We start from the raw sequence: 12,726 nt of genomic DNA, 5'->3' as shown, positions 1-12,726 counted from the left end.
GGTGCGGAAAGTTTGGGCCGTGTGGAGGTGCGGTGGAGGGGCCTGGTTGTTAAAAGACGCAATTTTGCCGCGCGGAGCCGTGCGGACCTCGCGGATGCGTCAAACATAGACCAAGCTTTAGGATTTCCCCAGAGGAGCTGGCCCAAGTAGAAGAAGAAGAAGAAGAAGAAAATATCATTTCTATAGCGCCTCTCAAGATAAAAATCACGAGGCGCTTCACAAAAACAAAAACAAAAAATATAAAAATATAAAAAAGCATTTAGAAAATGTTTAAAAATATATTTAAAATGAGCAAAAATAGGCAATTGGGATTTAAAAGAAAAAATGTTAAGAAAGAGAGAGAGTGAACATGAAAGAGGAAAATCAGTGGATCCTGAGGAAGGTGGAATAGGTGGGGAGAGCAGAACAAGGAGAGGGTGAAGAAGGTCATACAAAAGCCAGCTTGAACAAGTGAGTCTTCAGCTGCTTTTTGAAGGAGATCACTGAGTCCACTGATCTCAGGCTCAGGGGTAGAGAGGTCCAGAGTCTGGGGACCACAGCAGCAAATGATCCGGGGAGATGTAGCTGGGGAGAGGGATGTCTGAGCCTCCCTGCTTAGTCTGCTGCCCCCGCGACCCAACCCTGTATGAGCGGCCGAAAATGGATGGTTTCATGGAAGAAAATGTTATTGCAAAAGCCTAATGTTTGTCTTGTTAAGGTTCTCTGCTAGTGACAGTTATGTTAATAGAGGTAGGAAAACTGTGCATCACATAATCAGACTGTAATGTTCACCAGCAACATCAGGGACATCCGTCCAATTCTCAATCTGCAGAACCTCTGATAAATCTAACATGTTAAGTAGTACGTCTGGTATCTGTGAAAGAATCTAGATTCCTTCTAAATATAAATAAACACTGAAACACTAACTCACTGAGTCTTTGGGGGGCCTCCAAGTCCATTTAGCCTTGGGTCCTCCAAATGTCCAGAAACATTCCTGAACAAGTACCATTGCCAGAAGGCTTGCTGCGTCTCCCAGCTCATATTCAAATGCATGAAGGAGGTTCTGCAGGGTCACTGAAGACATCTGTCTGCAGGACTAGCATCTGCTCCTTCAAGCAAGAGCAGGATGCCAGAGCGCCACAAAACCACCTCCAGTCAGCCACTGGTGAGGAGGTCTCTGACCGACTTTGTGTGAACAGAATAAGTAGACTGTTGCTAGAGGATGAAAGAACGGGTCCCATCTGCATCCGCCTGACCTAACAGAACTTCTCAAGGACATCATGTTTGGATCCATCCACTGCCAGGCTGGACCTCAAACTGTCCAGGAGCTCAGTGATCAGGTCAGGATCTGGGAGGAGGTCATCTTGTGAGGAGCAAGTCCAGATGTGGTCAAGCATGCATTTGAGAGCTCGGGGGCCATATGGACTACCAACATTTGGAGTTGCTGCACGGACCAGTTTTTGAGTATCCAGTGGGATTTACCTCCTTCCTGCTGGGTTCTGGTGTGCTCTCTTAGTTCTTTGAGCCGACAGGCATTTTATTAATAAATTAATTTGGCTGCAGTGGATTTAACCTCATTTGTAATCAAGTCGTATGCAGCATGTCTGTCTCCTTCCATCTGTCTGTGACCCAGCGGACCACATCAGCGCAGTCCCACCAAGGACGTCCGTTACGAGTCACATTATCCCCAGTTCTGTAATAAATAACATCCAACATCCTAATTCACTCCCCATCCTCTCCTCGCTTCACCTCACATCCATGCGGCTCTTTCACCACAAGATGGCGACAACACCAAGCAGCACAGCGCCACATCTGCTTGACAACTTCTCAGCCTACAGACAAAGCCTGTGACATCATCTGCAGAGGGACAGAGGGTGCACGAAGGACAAATGTCTTGAAACGCATTACATCATTTGCCACTAATATGATAATATATCTGAAGCTGTGAGAGCGGTGCCAACCGTGAGAGGGGCCGTAATCCCTACAACGACAGCTTCAAATGTGAACAAGGGGATAAAATGAAAGTGTTGGAGGAAGAGGAGGAGGGGGTCCACATTGCAGCTGGAAGTGCAGCGATGAAGGTTATTTCGGATATTATTCCTCAATGAGAACAGGAGGAGAGAAAGACTAATCACGGCTTCACACTAAAGAAAGGGCGGCTCTGTTATTCCTTGTCTTTCATCTGTCCTTGCCTTCTTTCCTGATGTGTCTGTAATTTATTTTTTTATTTTCTCTCCCATAATCCTGTCTGTCATTGACATTAAAGCTGGTAAAGAACGTCCTGAAGAAGGAAAATAAAGACAAAGACGCTGCAGAGGAGACAAATATAGGAAACGGGTGAAAAGAAGGTGGACAGAAGGAATAGACGAGATGGAAAATGAAAAAAGGTGAAGGTGACTCAAAAGAGCGACAGATGAAGAAAGGAAGATGAGCAGGTGATGAGATGGAGCAAAAACTGAAAAGAAGAAACATGGAGATTCAGAAAAAAATGATTAAAGCAGAAGAAAGATATGAATGAGATCTGAAGGCAGAGGTGATGAATCAACGCAGCAGAAGAATCAAATGAAAGAGAGAAGAGGATGAGAGGAGAGAAAAAAGATGAAAAATCCTCGAAAATGGACAGAAATACTCAGGAGTTTATAAGATGAAGACAACATGAGAAGTGGAGGAGAGAAACAAGAGCGAAGACAAAAGAAACAAAAGGAACTGATTTCAACTTTTGTTTTTTGCACTAAAATAATCTTATAAATTATAGAGCAGTGATTTACTTTTAGGGGTCTATTTGTTTATGTTTATTTATTTAGCAGACGCTTTTATCCAAAGCAACTTACAATTTATAACCTATAGGGCGTGTTGTGATCTGTGGGGGAAACCGGAGTACCCAGAGGAAACCCACGCATGCATGGGGAGAACACGCAACTCCACGCAGAAAGGCCGCAACCGAGTTTCGAACCTGCAACCTTCGTGTTGCGAGGCAACAGTGCTAGCCACTGCGCCACCATGCCAACAGTTGTGATGATTCTGCTCTTGGTCAAAGTTTTAGCTGTTTTTTTTCCACTCGGTGCCACAAAATTCTCACTTTGAGTTTACAAACTTATTAAAAAGCACCTGATCGAGATTTAGGGTTGTGTGTGAAGGGTCTGTCGAGTCAAACTGACTGATTTCAGTAGGAAAATTAAACAAATGCATAATTAAAGAAACAATATAATACATACATAATAAAACAGCTGCAGAGGTGAAGGAAAAAGGTTAGAAAATGGTTGAGAAGAAGAAAAGAGAAGGAGGAGACAAAAGAGGCAGAGGTGAAAAAATAAAATGCACAGACAGAACATGAATAAATCAGGAGGAGGGAAAAATGGAGAAATTACATGAAAATGGTTCAAAATTGGGAGGAAGAGAGGAGAGAAAACACTGGGATGGAAGAACAAGTGAAGAAAATTAAAGTGGAGGAGAACGACGGGAGAGATGCTGATGAGAATGAGTTCAGAGCTAGAGGAATATATAAGAAAGGATCAGTTAGAAAGTGGAAGATGTGCTGAAGGATGTAAGATTAAATGACGTAACAGATGTCTATAATTAGAGAGGATGGGATTACTAAAGAAGGTAAATAATTAGAGCTAAGCTGTGGTATTATTTAAAATGAGTCAAAGCAAAAAGATGAATCAGAAAAAGAAGATGATGAGAAGAAGGAGAAATGGAGAAGAATGAAATCCTATACAGCAGGGGTATTAAATTCTGGTCCTGGAGGGTCGGTCTGCAGCATGTTTCAGTGGTTTCTCTGCTCCAACACACTAGATTCAGTGGTTAAATCACCTGCAGTGGCTCTGCAGAAGCCTGTTAGTCACCTGCTGATTGAAACCAGGTGTGTTGAAGCAGAGTTAAAACTAAAACCTGCTGGAAACCGACCCTCCGGGCCTGGAATTGAATACCACTGCTCTTCAGGTAAAACAGGAAAAATCTGAACACTTTGCAAAAATTCATTTATTCCAGTAATCCAGTTTAGACTGAGAGACCATCTAAAGGCTCACAAACCCTTTGCAGGTGTTTTTGTTTCATTAGCTGATTAGAGTGTGATACTTTGAGGCTGGAATATTGAACCGTTTCCCAATATTCTGATTGTCTGAGATTTTGAATTTGGGGGTTTCGTCAGCTGTAAGCCTTAATGATCACAGTTATAACAAATAAAGGCTGAAATATTCTGGATTTTCATGTCATGAGTCTGCCTCATAGAATGGCTTCACCGTTCAGGTTGAGTTACTGACATAAATGGCATTTTGCACCATGCTCTACTGTTGTGGCTTTGTGCACCGAGCTCTGGCGTTAAATGATCCTCACGCTGAAATCCTTTTATTTTCTGCTGCAGCTCCAGGAACATTCTGACCTAACATACAGCATTCAAAATACCCAAAATTTATTTAAAACAAATTCTTGAACAAAAGGAAAGTCTTACTCAAACTTTTTTTTATCAAAGTGTGTCATCTTTTATTTTCTGATATTGTGAAAAAATAATTACATTGACTTTAAACAAAAAGACTCAAACATGAAAATAAAACATCATCTTGAGTGTTTTTGTACATTTTTTTCTTAAAAATTACTGAACAGGAACTTAATACACTTGTGATCGGTATGTAGGGATACGAAGTATGAAGCATGATATGAGCTGAACTCACTCCTGTCTGGACTCGTCTCTACTCCACTTCACACCTGTCTAAGTGGGTTCTCCTCATTGTGGAGATTCTCGTCATCGGTTAGAGAAATCAAGCAGAACGTTTGTTCCTCATGTTCCTGTTTCTGAGAGCCGAGGCTCAACAGCCGCCCCGGTTCCTTACGTATGATCTAAGGCCTCCATCACCATCTGTCCTGCTTTCAGCTGGGGCTGGACTGATGTTTAGGATAATTCTGAAAGACAATTGGAACTTTTCTCTCTTTAAATATAAAGTTACAACATTATTCTGATAGTCATGATACCATTCTAGTCTAATTTAGTTACACTTTTGAGAAAAAGTTTGTATGGAAGCCCATTTCTGCCACTCTGATTAACAAGAAAAATTTGTGATTATGACTTGGCTATCTAATGAGAAACTATCTCATAATAATGATAATAATGAGATAAGATCCCATTGTTATCATTATTATGCGATAGATTCTCAATATGGCAAATGGCCTGCATTTATATAACGCCTTCTAGGGTTCTAAAACCCCCAAGGCTCTTCACAACACAATCAGTCATAAAGCTGCCCTGATGGAAGCGAGACTGCAGAACACCGGCACCACCGGTCCCTCTGACCACCACCAGCAGGCAAGGCGGGTTAAGAGTCTTCCTCAGGGACACAACAGCAGCATTCTCTGGCGGGGACCAAACCTGCAGCTTTACTGCACCCCCCGTTTTCTCCTGAGCTATTGCTGTCCCAGTTATGAGATAGTATCTCCTTATCATGAAATAGCCACGTCATTATAATGTTAAAGCTAAAGTCCCACTAGTCACCATCACACACTGGTGAAATTACATCTCCGCATTTGACCAATCCCTGTGGGGATCGGTGAGCTGCAGCAGCGGCTGCACTCGGGAAGGTTTCGGTGGTTACATGAGATGCTATCTCATCATGATGAAAGCTTAGCTCATAATTGTGAGACTTTAAAATCAGAGTGGTGGGAATGGACTTCCATAGGGTTGCATGAATTAACTGAATTAAGTAGGAGTTATTTGATTTATTTAGCCTTTTTTGTTTGAATCAGTCTTTTTGTCCATATTGTGCAACTAAAACCAGAATCAGTTCCTGCTTTATAAAACCTTTGAATTCAGCAAAGTGCATCTAGGGATTTATATCTTCATTAAGTATTTCCGCTCCCCACAAGCAAATCTAATGTCAGAAGCTTCATAACAGTTCATTCAAACAACACTTAATGAACTTTGGGCCACATTTCTAGGTTATTTGCACAAAAAGGTTTCTCTTTTTGCAGCAGGAACTGGTGGCAGAGTTATGTCCATCAGGCTGAGATTGCATGAAGTTTGCAGCAATGAGGTTATAAAAGCAGTGTGTGCATGAAACGATATGATATATTTGAGATTGGCAACTGTTTTAGGACACTTTGTGGATGACTGTTAGCTCACCTAGTTGATCAAATGGGCATGGAGTGGAAATATTGATTAAAATAAATGCAATCAGATTTCTTATTAAATCAACAAAGAAGTTTTAGGGTTTTTGAGGCTGTGGTCAGGAGGCGTCTCCGTCATACCAGCAGGCTGAACCATCAGTCAAACCCCAATTTCTCTCCTCCATATTTCTGATGGCTTGAAACAGCTCACACACACGGTTCACATGCATTCCTCTTCAAAAACGGACACATTCGTTCAGAAACACAATAAACACAAACTGCTGCTGCATTTGTTTGTCTGCTCAGTTTTTCTTTTTTGTACACAGTCTTTTGGCCACTCACGGAAAAGTTCACACAGTAAAACTGTCGCTCTTGGCTGCAAGCAGCAGCCCAGCGTGGCTCGGGCCCGGTCCTGGTCCGGGGTGGCCTAGTTGAGACGGGTTTGGCTATTTGTGGCTTGACTGAGCCGTCGATTTGGACTCGGATGTTCGCAACTCTCACTCTTTTTTAATGAATCTGATTAATTAGATTACAACCTTTTGTCTTGAAACAAACCAAAATAGTTTGAAACACAGCGGTTTGATTTTTCTTACAAAGGCGATGCAACACCACAAAAATACAAAGAACAATACTGATTCTAATAAAAATGTGTCATAAATAAGTCGCAGATGAATGCCATGAGCACAGGAAGCGATGCGGTTTATAAATAAACACTGGAAATGAATGCAAAGTGTTTTTTTTTCTTACAGGTTCAGCTTTAACATTTGGAAGCTGGCAGATGTGTTTTTATGCAACACAAGGGAGAAAATAAAGAGCATCAACACTTTGGAAAGAGAAAAAGACACAAAATACCAACTTAGTGAGGTTTTCGCTTTTACATTTCCTTCAAAACCACACATTCTGCTGCTGGACCACACCGTAAACACGTTTGGCATATTTTTGGCACCTTCATCACTTAGGACCATGTGCCTAAAAGGCCTGGTCATGGATTTGTTGGCTAACGTAACTCCTTTGTGTCAAATTCACCCGTTCTGTACAAGGTCAGTAGAAGACAGCTCGGCTACACCTCTGTCAAATGGCTGTAATCAGATTACAGATTACAGAAACCACTGTTTGTGATGTAAATTTAAAGCAGCGCTCCGTCTGCCATTCTACCTCTGCTTAAACAGATTACACGAGGACCTTGGAGCTACAAGGTTGCATCTGATATATGAAACGCTGTGGCTGAGGGTTTCTTTCTGCGTTTATAGAAAACAGAAGCAATAAACTTATTTTATGGCTCCTTTGCAGACAATTACCATAATATAGCATGAAGGGTTGATGGGGCAGCTGATAAATATAAACGCTCAATGATTACTTATGGAGCAGCTGATGGCTTTTGCAGCCGGGTGTGTGTGTGTGTGTGTGTGTGTGTGTGTGTGTGTGGGGGTTATTTAAAGCATAATTGTTTTTAATGGCAAGAGAGCGACTCCTTTCTGTTATCTGTCTTTTGAATTTGTCTGCCCAACGTAGCAGAGGAAAATATCCCCATAGATGCTAATAAAAGGTTCATTTTCTCCCAAAACAGTCAGAAAACTTGAAGGTCAGAATATTTTAGATGCACCTGCAGCCCAATCTAATTAGCTCAAGCTTGTCACCATTAAGGTGAAGTTTTGAGTTGATATGAAGATGAAGGACACAATCCAGTCGAACCTCATTAAGCTCTGAGTGCAAACAGGAATGATTTAAGTTTCTTGGAGCTCCTTGGCAGACAGACCCAACTGCTTTTCACTGATTTAGAGTTGCACACTTTCATCTGCTGTATTTTTAACCTGAAGGATAAATGCCTTGAAGAGGAATTTGCAGACAAGTGTGAGCTATTGGGAATTTGGGGCAAAGATGTGGTTTGTCTCGTGCCTCCTGGTGTCTATAACTTATTTTTTGTGAAAGCAAAACAGAAAAGAACATCAAAGCTGCACGTTTCATCCAAGTCTTTTTCCTCATCAAGAATACAGAGCACTGCTTAAAAGTCCAGTCACACTCAAGGAAACACACAAGAAAGCTTGAACACAGCACATCAACATGTTTTTCAGTTGCAGAGAGAAAATCAGCAGACTTGCGCGACTTTGCAAAAGTACAAAGTACCACATGAGCTAGATAGAATCCTCCGTGCCTCACTTTGATATGTTAGACAACTTTTAAGCCTTCACAAAATTCACAGGAGCTCCACTCGAGCAGCTGCTTCTTCAACATCCATCGCTCTGGATGTCGCCACAAACCTCGGAGAAAAGGCAGTCCAGTCAGAAAACTGGAAGTCGAAGGAAGAGTTCCACACCAACCAGATTTATATCCATGAAGGGCATCTGCTCCAGATGGATATCCGTCACCTTGGGGTGAAGCTCTTCAGGTTTTCTACTTTAAGCCTACGACATCAACATTAAAAACCTCCTCTGGCTATGTTTCCAAAAACACGCTAAAAAGCGAGCGTCACCCAAAAATGCTGAACCTTTGGTCCACAACTCCTTATAAAAATATTATAAAATGTTTCTGAATGCCTTTTTTTTCATATGTTTTAGTATAAATATGAAAAAAAAAATCTATTCTACTGTGCAAGTGAGAGAAAGAACACTCGTGAGCGGGGGGAGGTATCCTTTTGCAGAAACCTTCAGGACGAAAAGGTGCTCCCACCACACCTTGATCACAAACACTTTATAGCATCGATCCGATGTGAAATATTACGTATAGAAATGGAGAAAGACGGTAGAAGTGAGACACAAGGAGGCGTAGGAGCTGCTTGCTACTGCTCCTTTTAATCTCGTTTTAAATTAATCAAGTCGAAAATCTCATCATCCAGAGCGCCTCATGGGCCACGCTTGAAAAAACAGATTTATTTGTGTTGGCACATAAGGACTGGCACTCTGGTCTCTTGCTGCACTACCTCCAGGAGCTTGTTCCTCTCTAATCAAGGTAGATTGTGTACTGTCGGTGAGGATGGGGTGGGGTGGGGTGGTGGTGGTGGTGGTGGTGGTGGGGGGTGGGGGGGTGGGGGGGTCAGAAAGTGCCAGTCGTGTTTGTAGTTCAAGCTGCCCCTTTGCTGTTTGCATGTCTGCGGATGCATTTAGCAACAAGTCAGGAAAAAGTACGTCTTCCAGAGGTTTGCTGCTGAACTGCTTTTCAGTATAGATCTTTGTACAAGAAATATAGTCAAAAAATTACCCAATTTTCTATATTATTTACAGAAATGAGCCTGGAGACAAAATAATGGAAAAGAAAGATGAGGGTGCAACCAGATTCTCCTCTTCGTGATTTCGGATAGCTCTTTTCTGCCCTTATTGTGGCTCTCGCTTTTGGGATCAATGCCAGAGTAGAAGCCGGTGTGTGAAGGCTGATTTGTATGTATTGCTTTTCACTCTTTATGTATGCAGCGCTTCAGAGAGCTTGGTGTGGACACGTCACCGATCCAGAAAGCAAACGTGTTTCTGTGCAGTGATGGAATAAGAAAAATGGATTTTGGAGTGGGGTGGGGGGTGGGGGGTGTTGTTTGATGTTGTGATCTGTACAGGATGAGTGTGTGTGACGTCACTGATGATCCAACAGCAGGTCCGACGCTGTGAGCTTGTGTTTCTCACACATGAGTCTGCATTCGTTGTGTGTGTCTCTGGGAATAGTCAGAAGGTGGGGACGAGTACGAGAAACGAGTGGAGGTTCCGTATTTTCCCAGCCCTACTTCAGGACTCTGCTGTCCTGGTCCGGGGCCGGGTCCAGGACCCGGGCCAGGACCCTGTCCTGTTGGATACATCTCATAGGCTGGCCCTTCCTCTATAGGGGGAGCGAAGCCCATCCTGTAGCTGGCGTACTGGGAGGGGTATCCATAGTTCTCATATGGGAGTTGTGTTGTGCTATCCAGCAGGCCACAGTCTCCTCCGGGATAATCTCCTGGGGATGGAAGAGCTGGATTAGGAGGTGCCTGCTGGCTCTGTGCTGCCCTGGAGAAGGTGTTGAAATGAGCGTAGGTGGCGTGGGACATCCTGGAGGGTGGGCGGGGATCGTAGCAGCCCGCCCTAGAGCCTGGCACTCCACTGGGTGGGACTGCACCACTGGTGGAAGGCGATGGTCCACTGGAAGTGGCGCCAGACGGTCCGCTGTTCGGATTCTGAGAGCGAAACTCTCCCTGGTAGTGGACAACGCGGGTCTGGGGGCGCGCCTCCTCATGGGTGGTGGCTCGGACGTTGTAGTAGCCGTTGGTTGGATCCTGTGATTGGAAAGTTAATGATTAGCTTCAGGTTTGAGTTAATAAAAAGTAGGGCGTGATGCTAGTTATTAAAACATAGACTGTCTGCTGTAGTGCATCATTTATGTGCCAAACACATCAAAACAAACATGCTAAATGTATTAAAATACAAGCAAACTATAATCAAATTCAACAAAATGTTTTATATGTTAACACTTAATCCTGGTGCAGAAGTATTCAGCTCCGGACCTGGAGGTCCGGGATCCAGCACGTTTTAGTTGAACTCTGCTTCAACACACACGGTTTCAATCAGCAGGTGATTGACAGGCTTCTGCAGAGCCTGATGAGGTGCTGCACAAGTGTGTTGAATCAGAGAAACCACTAAAACGTGGTGGATACTGGACCTCCAGGACCGGAGCTGAATACCCCTGGCCTAGTGGTTCATGCTTTATGTAAAAATGTGATGACATGAATTTACGTGCACAGGATGTTACTGCAGAGCAACTTCGGAGTGCTGAATGCATTTCCTGCCTCTGTAAGGAAAAAAATTCAACCTCCTCCTTGTAATAATCTGTTCTCGCTAGGGCGGTGCCCAACTCAAAACTGATACGCACACGCTAGCACGTAGCATCCACGCTACCACATAGCATCCATTTTTATTTAGTGTGGAGCGTGATGTCACATCCTTTTCTCCACATGTTGACTATTTCAAGGATGTAGTCTGTTCACACTGGAGTTTGGTGATGGTCACTTTTAAATCAATGTTTTAAATATTTTAAAAAATGTGCAGTAAGAATCTGGTGATGTAATAATCTGGAGGAGTCTGGATTGGCTCCAATCTGCCTGTGGTTCCAAACAGGACACAGTGGATTGGTAAATGTCTGACCTCCCTTCATCACTATTTATTCAAATATTTCATCAAGACATTATTTCATCCAGAAATGGTGACTTTGGAAAAATCCAGGAAGATGAAAAAGAATGAAATACATTTATTTTAAATGGATTTCCATTCAAAATTCATTTTTCAATTTTTAAATAATGTGGTTATTATTCTATTTGCCCTTGTAGATTTTTGTCATAAATTTTTATTATAGAATTTCTTAAAGCTTCCAGATGTAGCAGCAGGACTAGTACGTTCATTAAAAACTGTCACGCCCACTCCTAAACGTGTCTGCTGCCCCCTGGTGGAGGATCTACCGGCAGCATGGACAAATATTAGGTTTGTTTTATCGTTAAATGGTTATATAATGACTTCACAAAACACATTTTTAAATTACATTAACATTTACCTATAAATACTTTTAAAGTAACATTTTTTATTCTATGTTTGAGTTTATTTTCACCATTATTACATTATTTTTCACAAGTTATCTATTATTATTATTATTATTATTAGTTAATTTCCAACACAGCGTCTTGTATTTAAACTGTTTTTGTGATTCTAAAGAGAGAAGAAAACCTCGACGTTGAAACCGACAGCCTGGAGTCACCTTGGTTCTTCCTCCTTCTGAGAATAAATATAAGTATGCTTGTGAAAATTGAATTCTTCTTTTATTTGAATTAGTTCAGAAGATTGTGAGAAATTCAACAGGACTGCGCTCGGCTGCAGGAACACTGCCTTTATGTAAAAGGTCGTGACCTATGAGAGAAACATCTCCATCAGTGACCTTATGATACAAACGAGGAGAACATTCTCCTCTCAGCTCAGGTTGAAACAGACTGACACTCACAATGAATAGAAGTTAGAAAAGAGAAGCTTTTACTGTTGGGAAACTGCTGCGCTGGAAGAAAAACAAGACGACTTAACAGGAACCGGGAGATGAACACGACCACAAAGCTCATGCAACATGCAGGGTGTGATGTCAAAGATGCTGTAGATAATTGTTCTCCTTGAATCCTCTGTGTCAGCACGTGAAAGTAGCTCTGCTGACTCATCTCACCTTCAGCTCGTACTCCTCCCGCGTGTCGCTCTCGCTTCTGATCTCCTGCTTCAGGTCCATGTCGTCTTTGAACGGCTGAGTGGAGGGAGAGAGGGAAACAGAGGGCAAAAACTAAACCATCAAACAACAAAACACACACACGGAAAGAGGGAGGGTGAAGAAAGGAAAGGAGGAGGAAGAGAGGGAGGGAAGAGGAAAACAGAGTTTCAGCTTTTTCATCCCAAGAGAGCGGAAGACGAGAAATGGTGAGTTGTTGGGATAAAAGAGAGAGAGAGAAAAAAAAACTGTTCTGGGTCAAAGTTTAAAACCTTGTCAAAGAGGCGCCGTCGTTTAGATTCTTCAGGATTTCCAGGGATTTTCTAGAAGGAGCAAAATGTTAAAGTGAGTGTGTATATGTGTGCATGTTCGCGTTTTATTCCTCTGTGGAAGCTGCAACAAAGTGTGTGTTGCTCGTGTTTAAAACTGGGCTCTGCGTCTCTTTTTTTGTTGCACATCTGTGTG

At 42.5% G+C, this 12,726-nt stretch overlaps 1 protein-coding gene across 4 annotated transcripts in view; it reads right to left on the bottom strand.

Annotated features, from left to right (window-relative positions):
* Window positions 1-9,554: 9,554 nt before the first annotated feature.
* Window positions 9,555-12,726, bottom strand: part of kirrel1b (kirre like nephrin family adhesion molecule 1b) — a 114,489-nt gene continuing 111,317 nt past the window's right edge. Inside the window, exons 14-16 of one of the 4 annotated variants that reach the window (XM_054743047.2) lie at window positions 12,534-12,584; window positions 12,226-12,336; window positions 9,555-10,306 (exon numbers count right to left, since the gene is read on the bottom strand). In XM_054743047.2, coding sequence (XP_054599022.1) covers window positions 9,680-10,306; window positions 12,226-12,336; window positions 12,534-12,584 — 789 coding nt within the window. In that variant the 3' untranslated portion in view covers window positions 9,555-9,679. The remainder of the gene's footprint in view (window positions 10,307-12,225; window positions 12,337-12,533; window positions 12,585-12,726) is intronic. The other 3 variants (XM_054743056.2, XM_054743064.2, XM_054743072.2) reach the window with 3 other exon arrangements.

Source organism: Nothobranchius furzeri, chromosome 11 (assembly GCF_043380555.1).
Source record: "Nothobranchius furzeri strain GRZ-AD chromosome 11, NfurGRZ-RIMD1, whole genome shotgun sequence".
Taxonomy (NCBI): domain Eukaryota; kingdom Metazoa; phylum Chordata; class Actinopteri; order Cyprinodontiformes; family Nothobranchiidae; genus Nothobranchius; species Nothobranchius furzeri.
The sequence above is the reverse complement of the archived record's forward strand: the minus strand, read 5'-3'. Positions and strand labels throughout refer to the sequence as shown.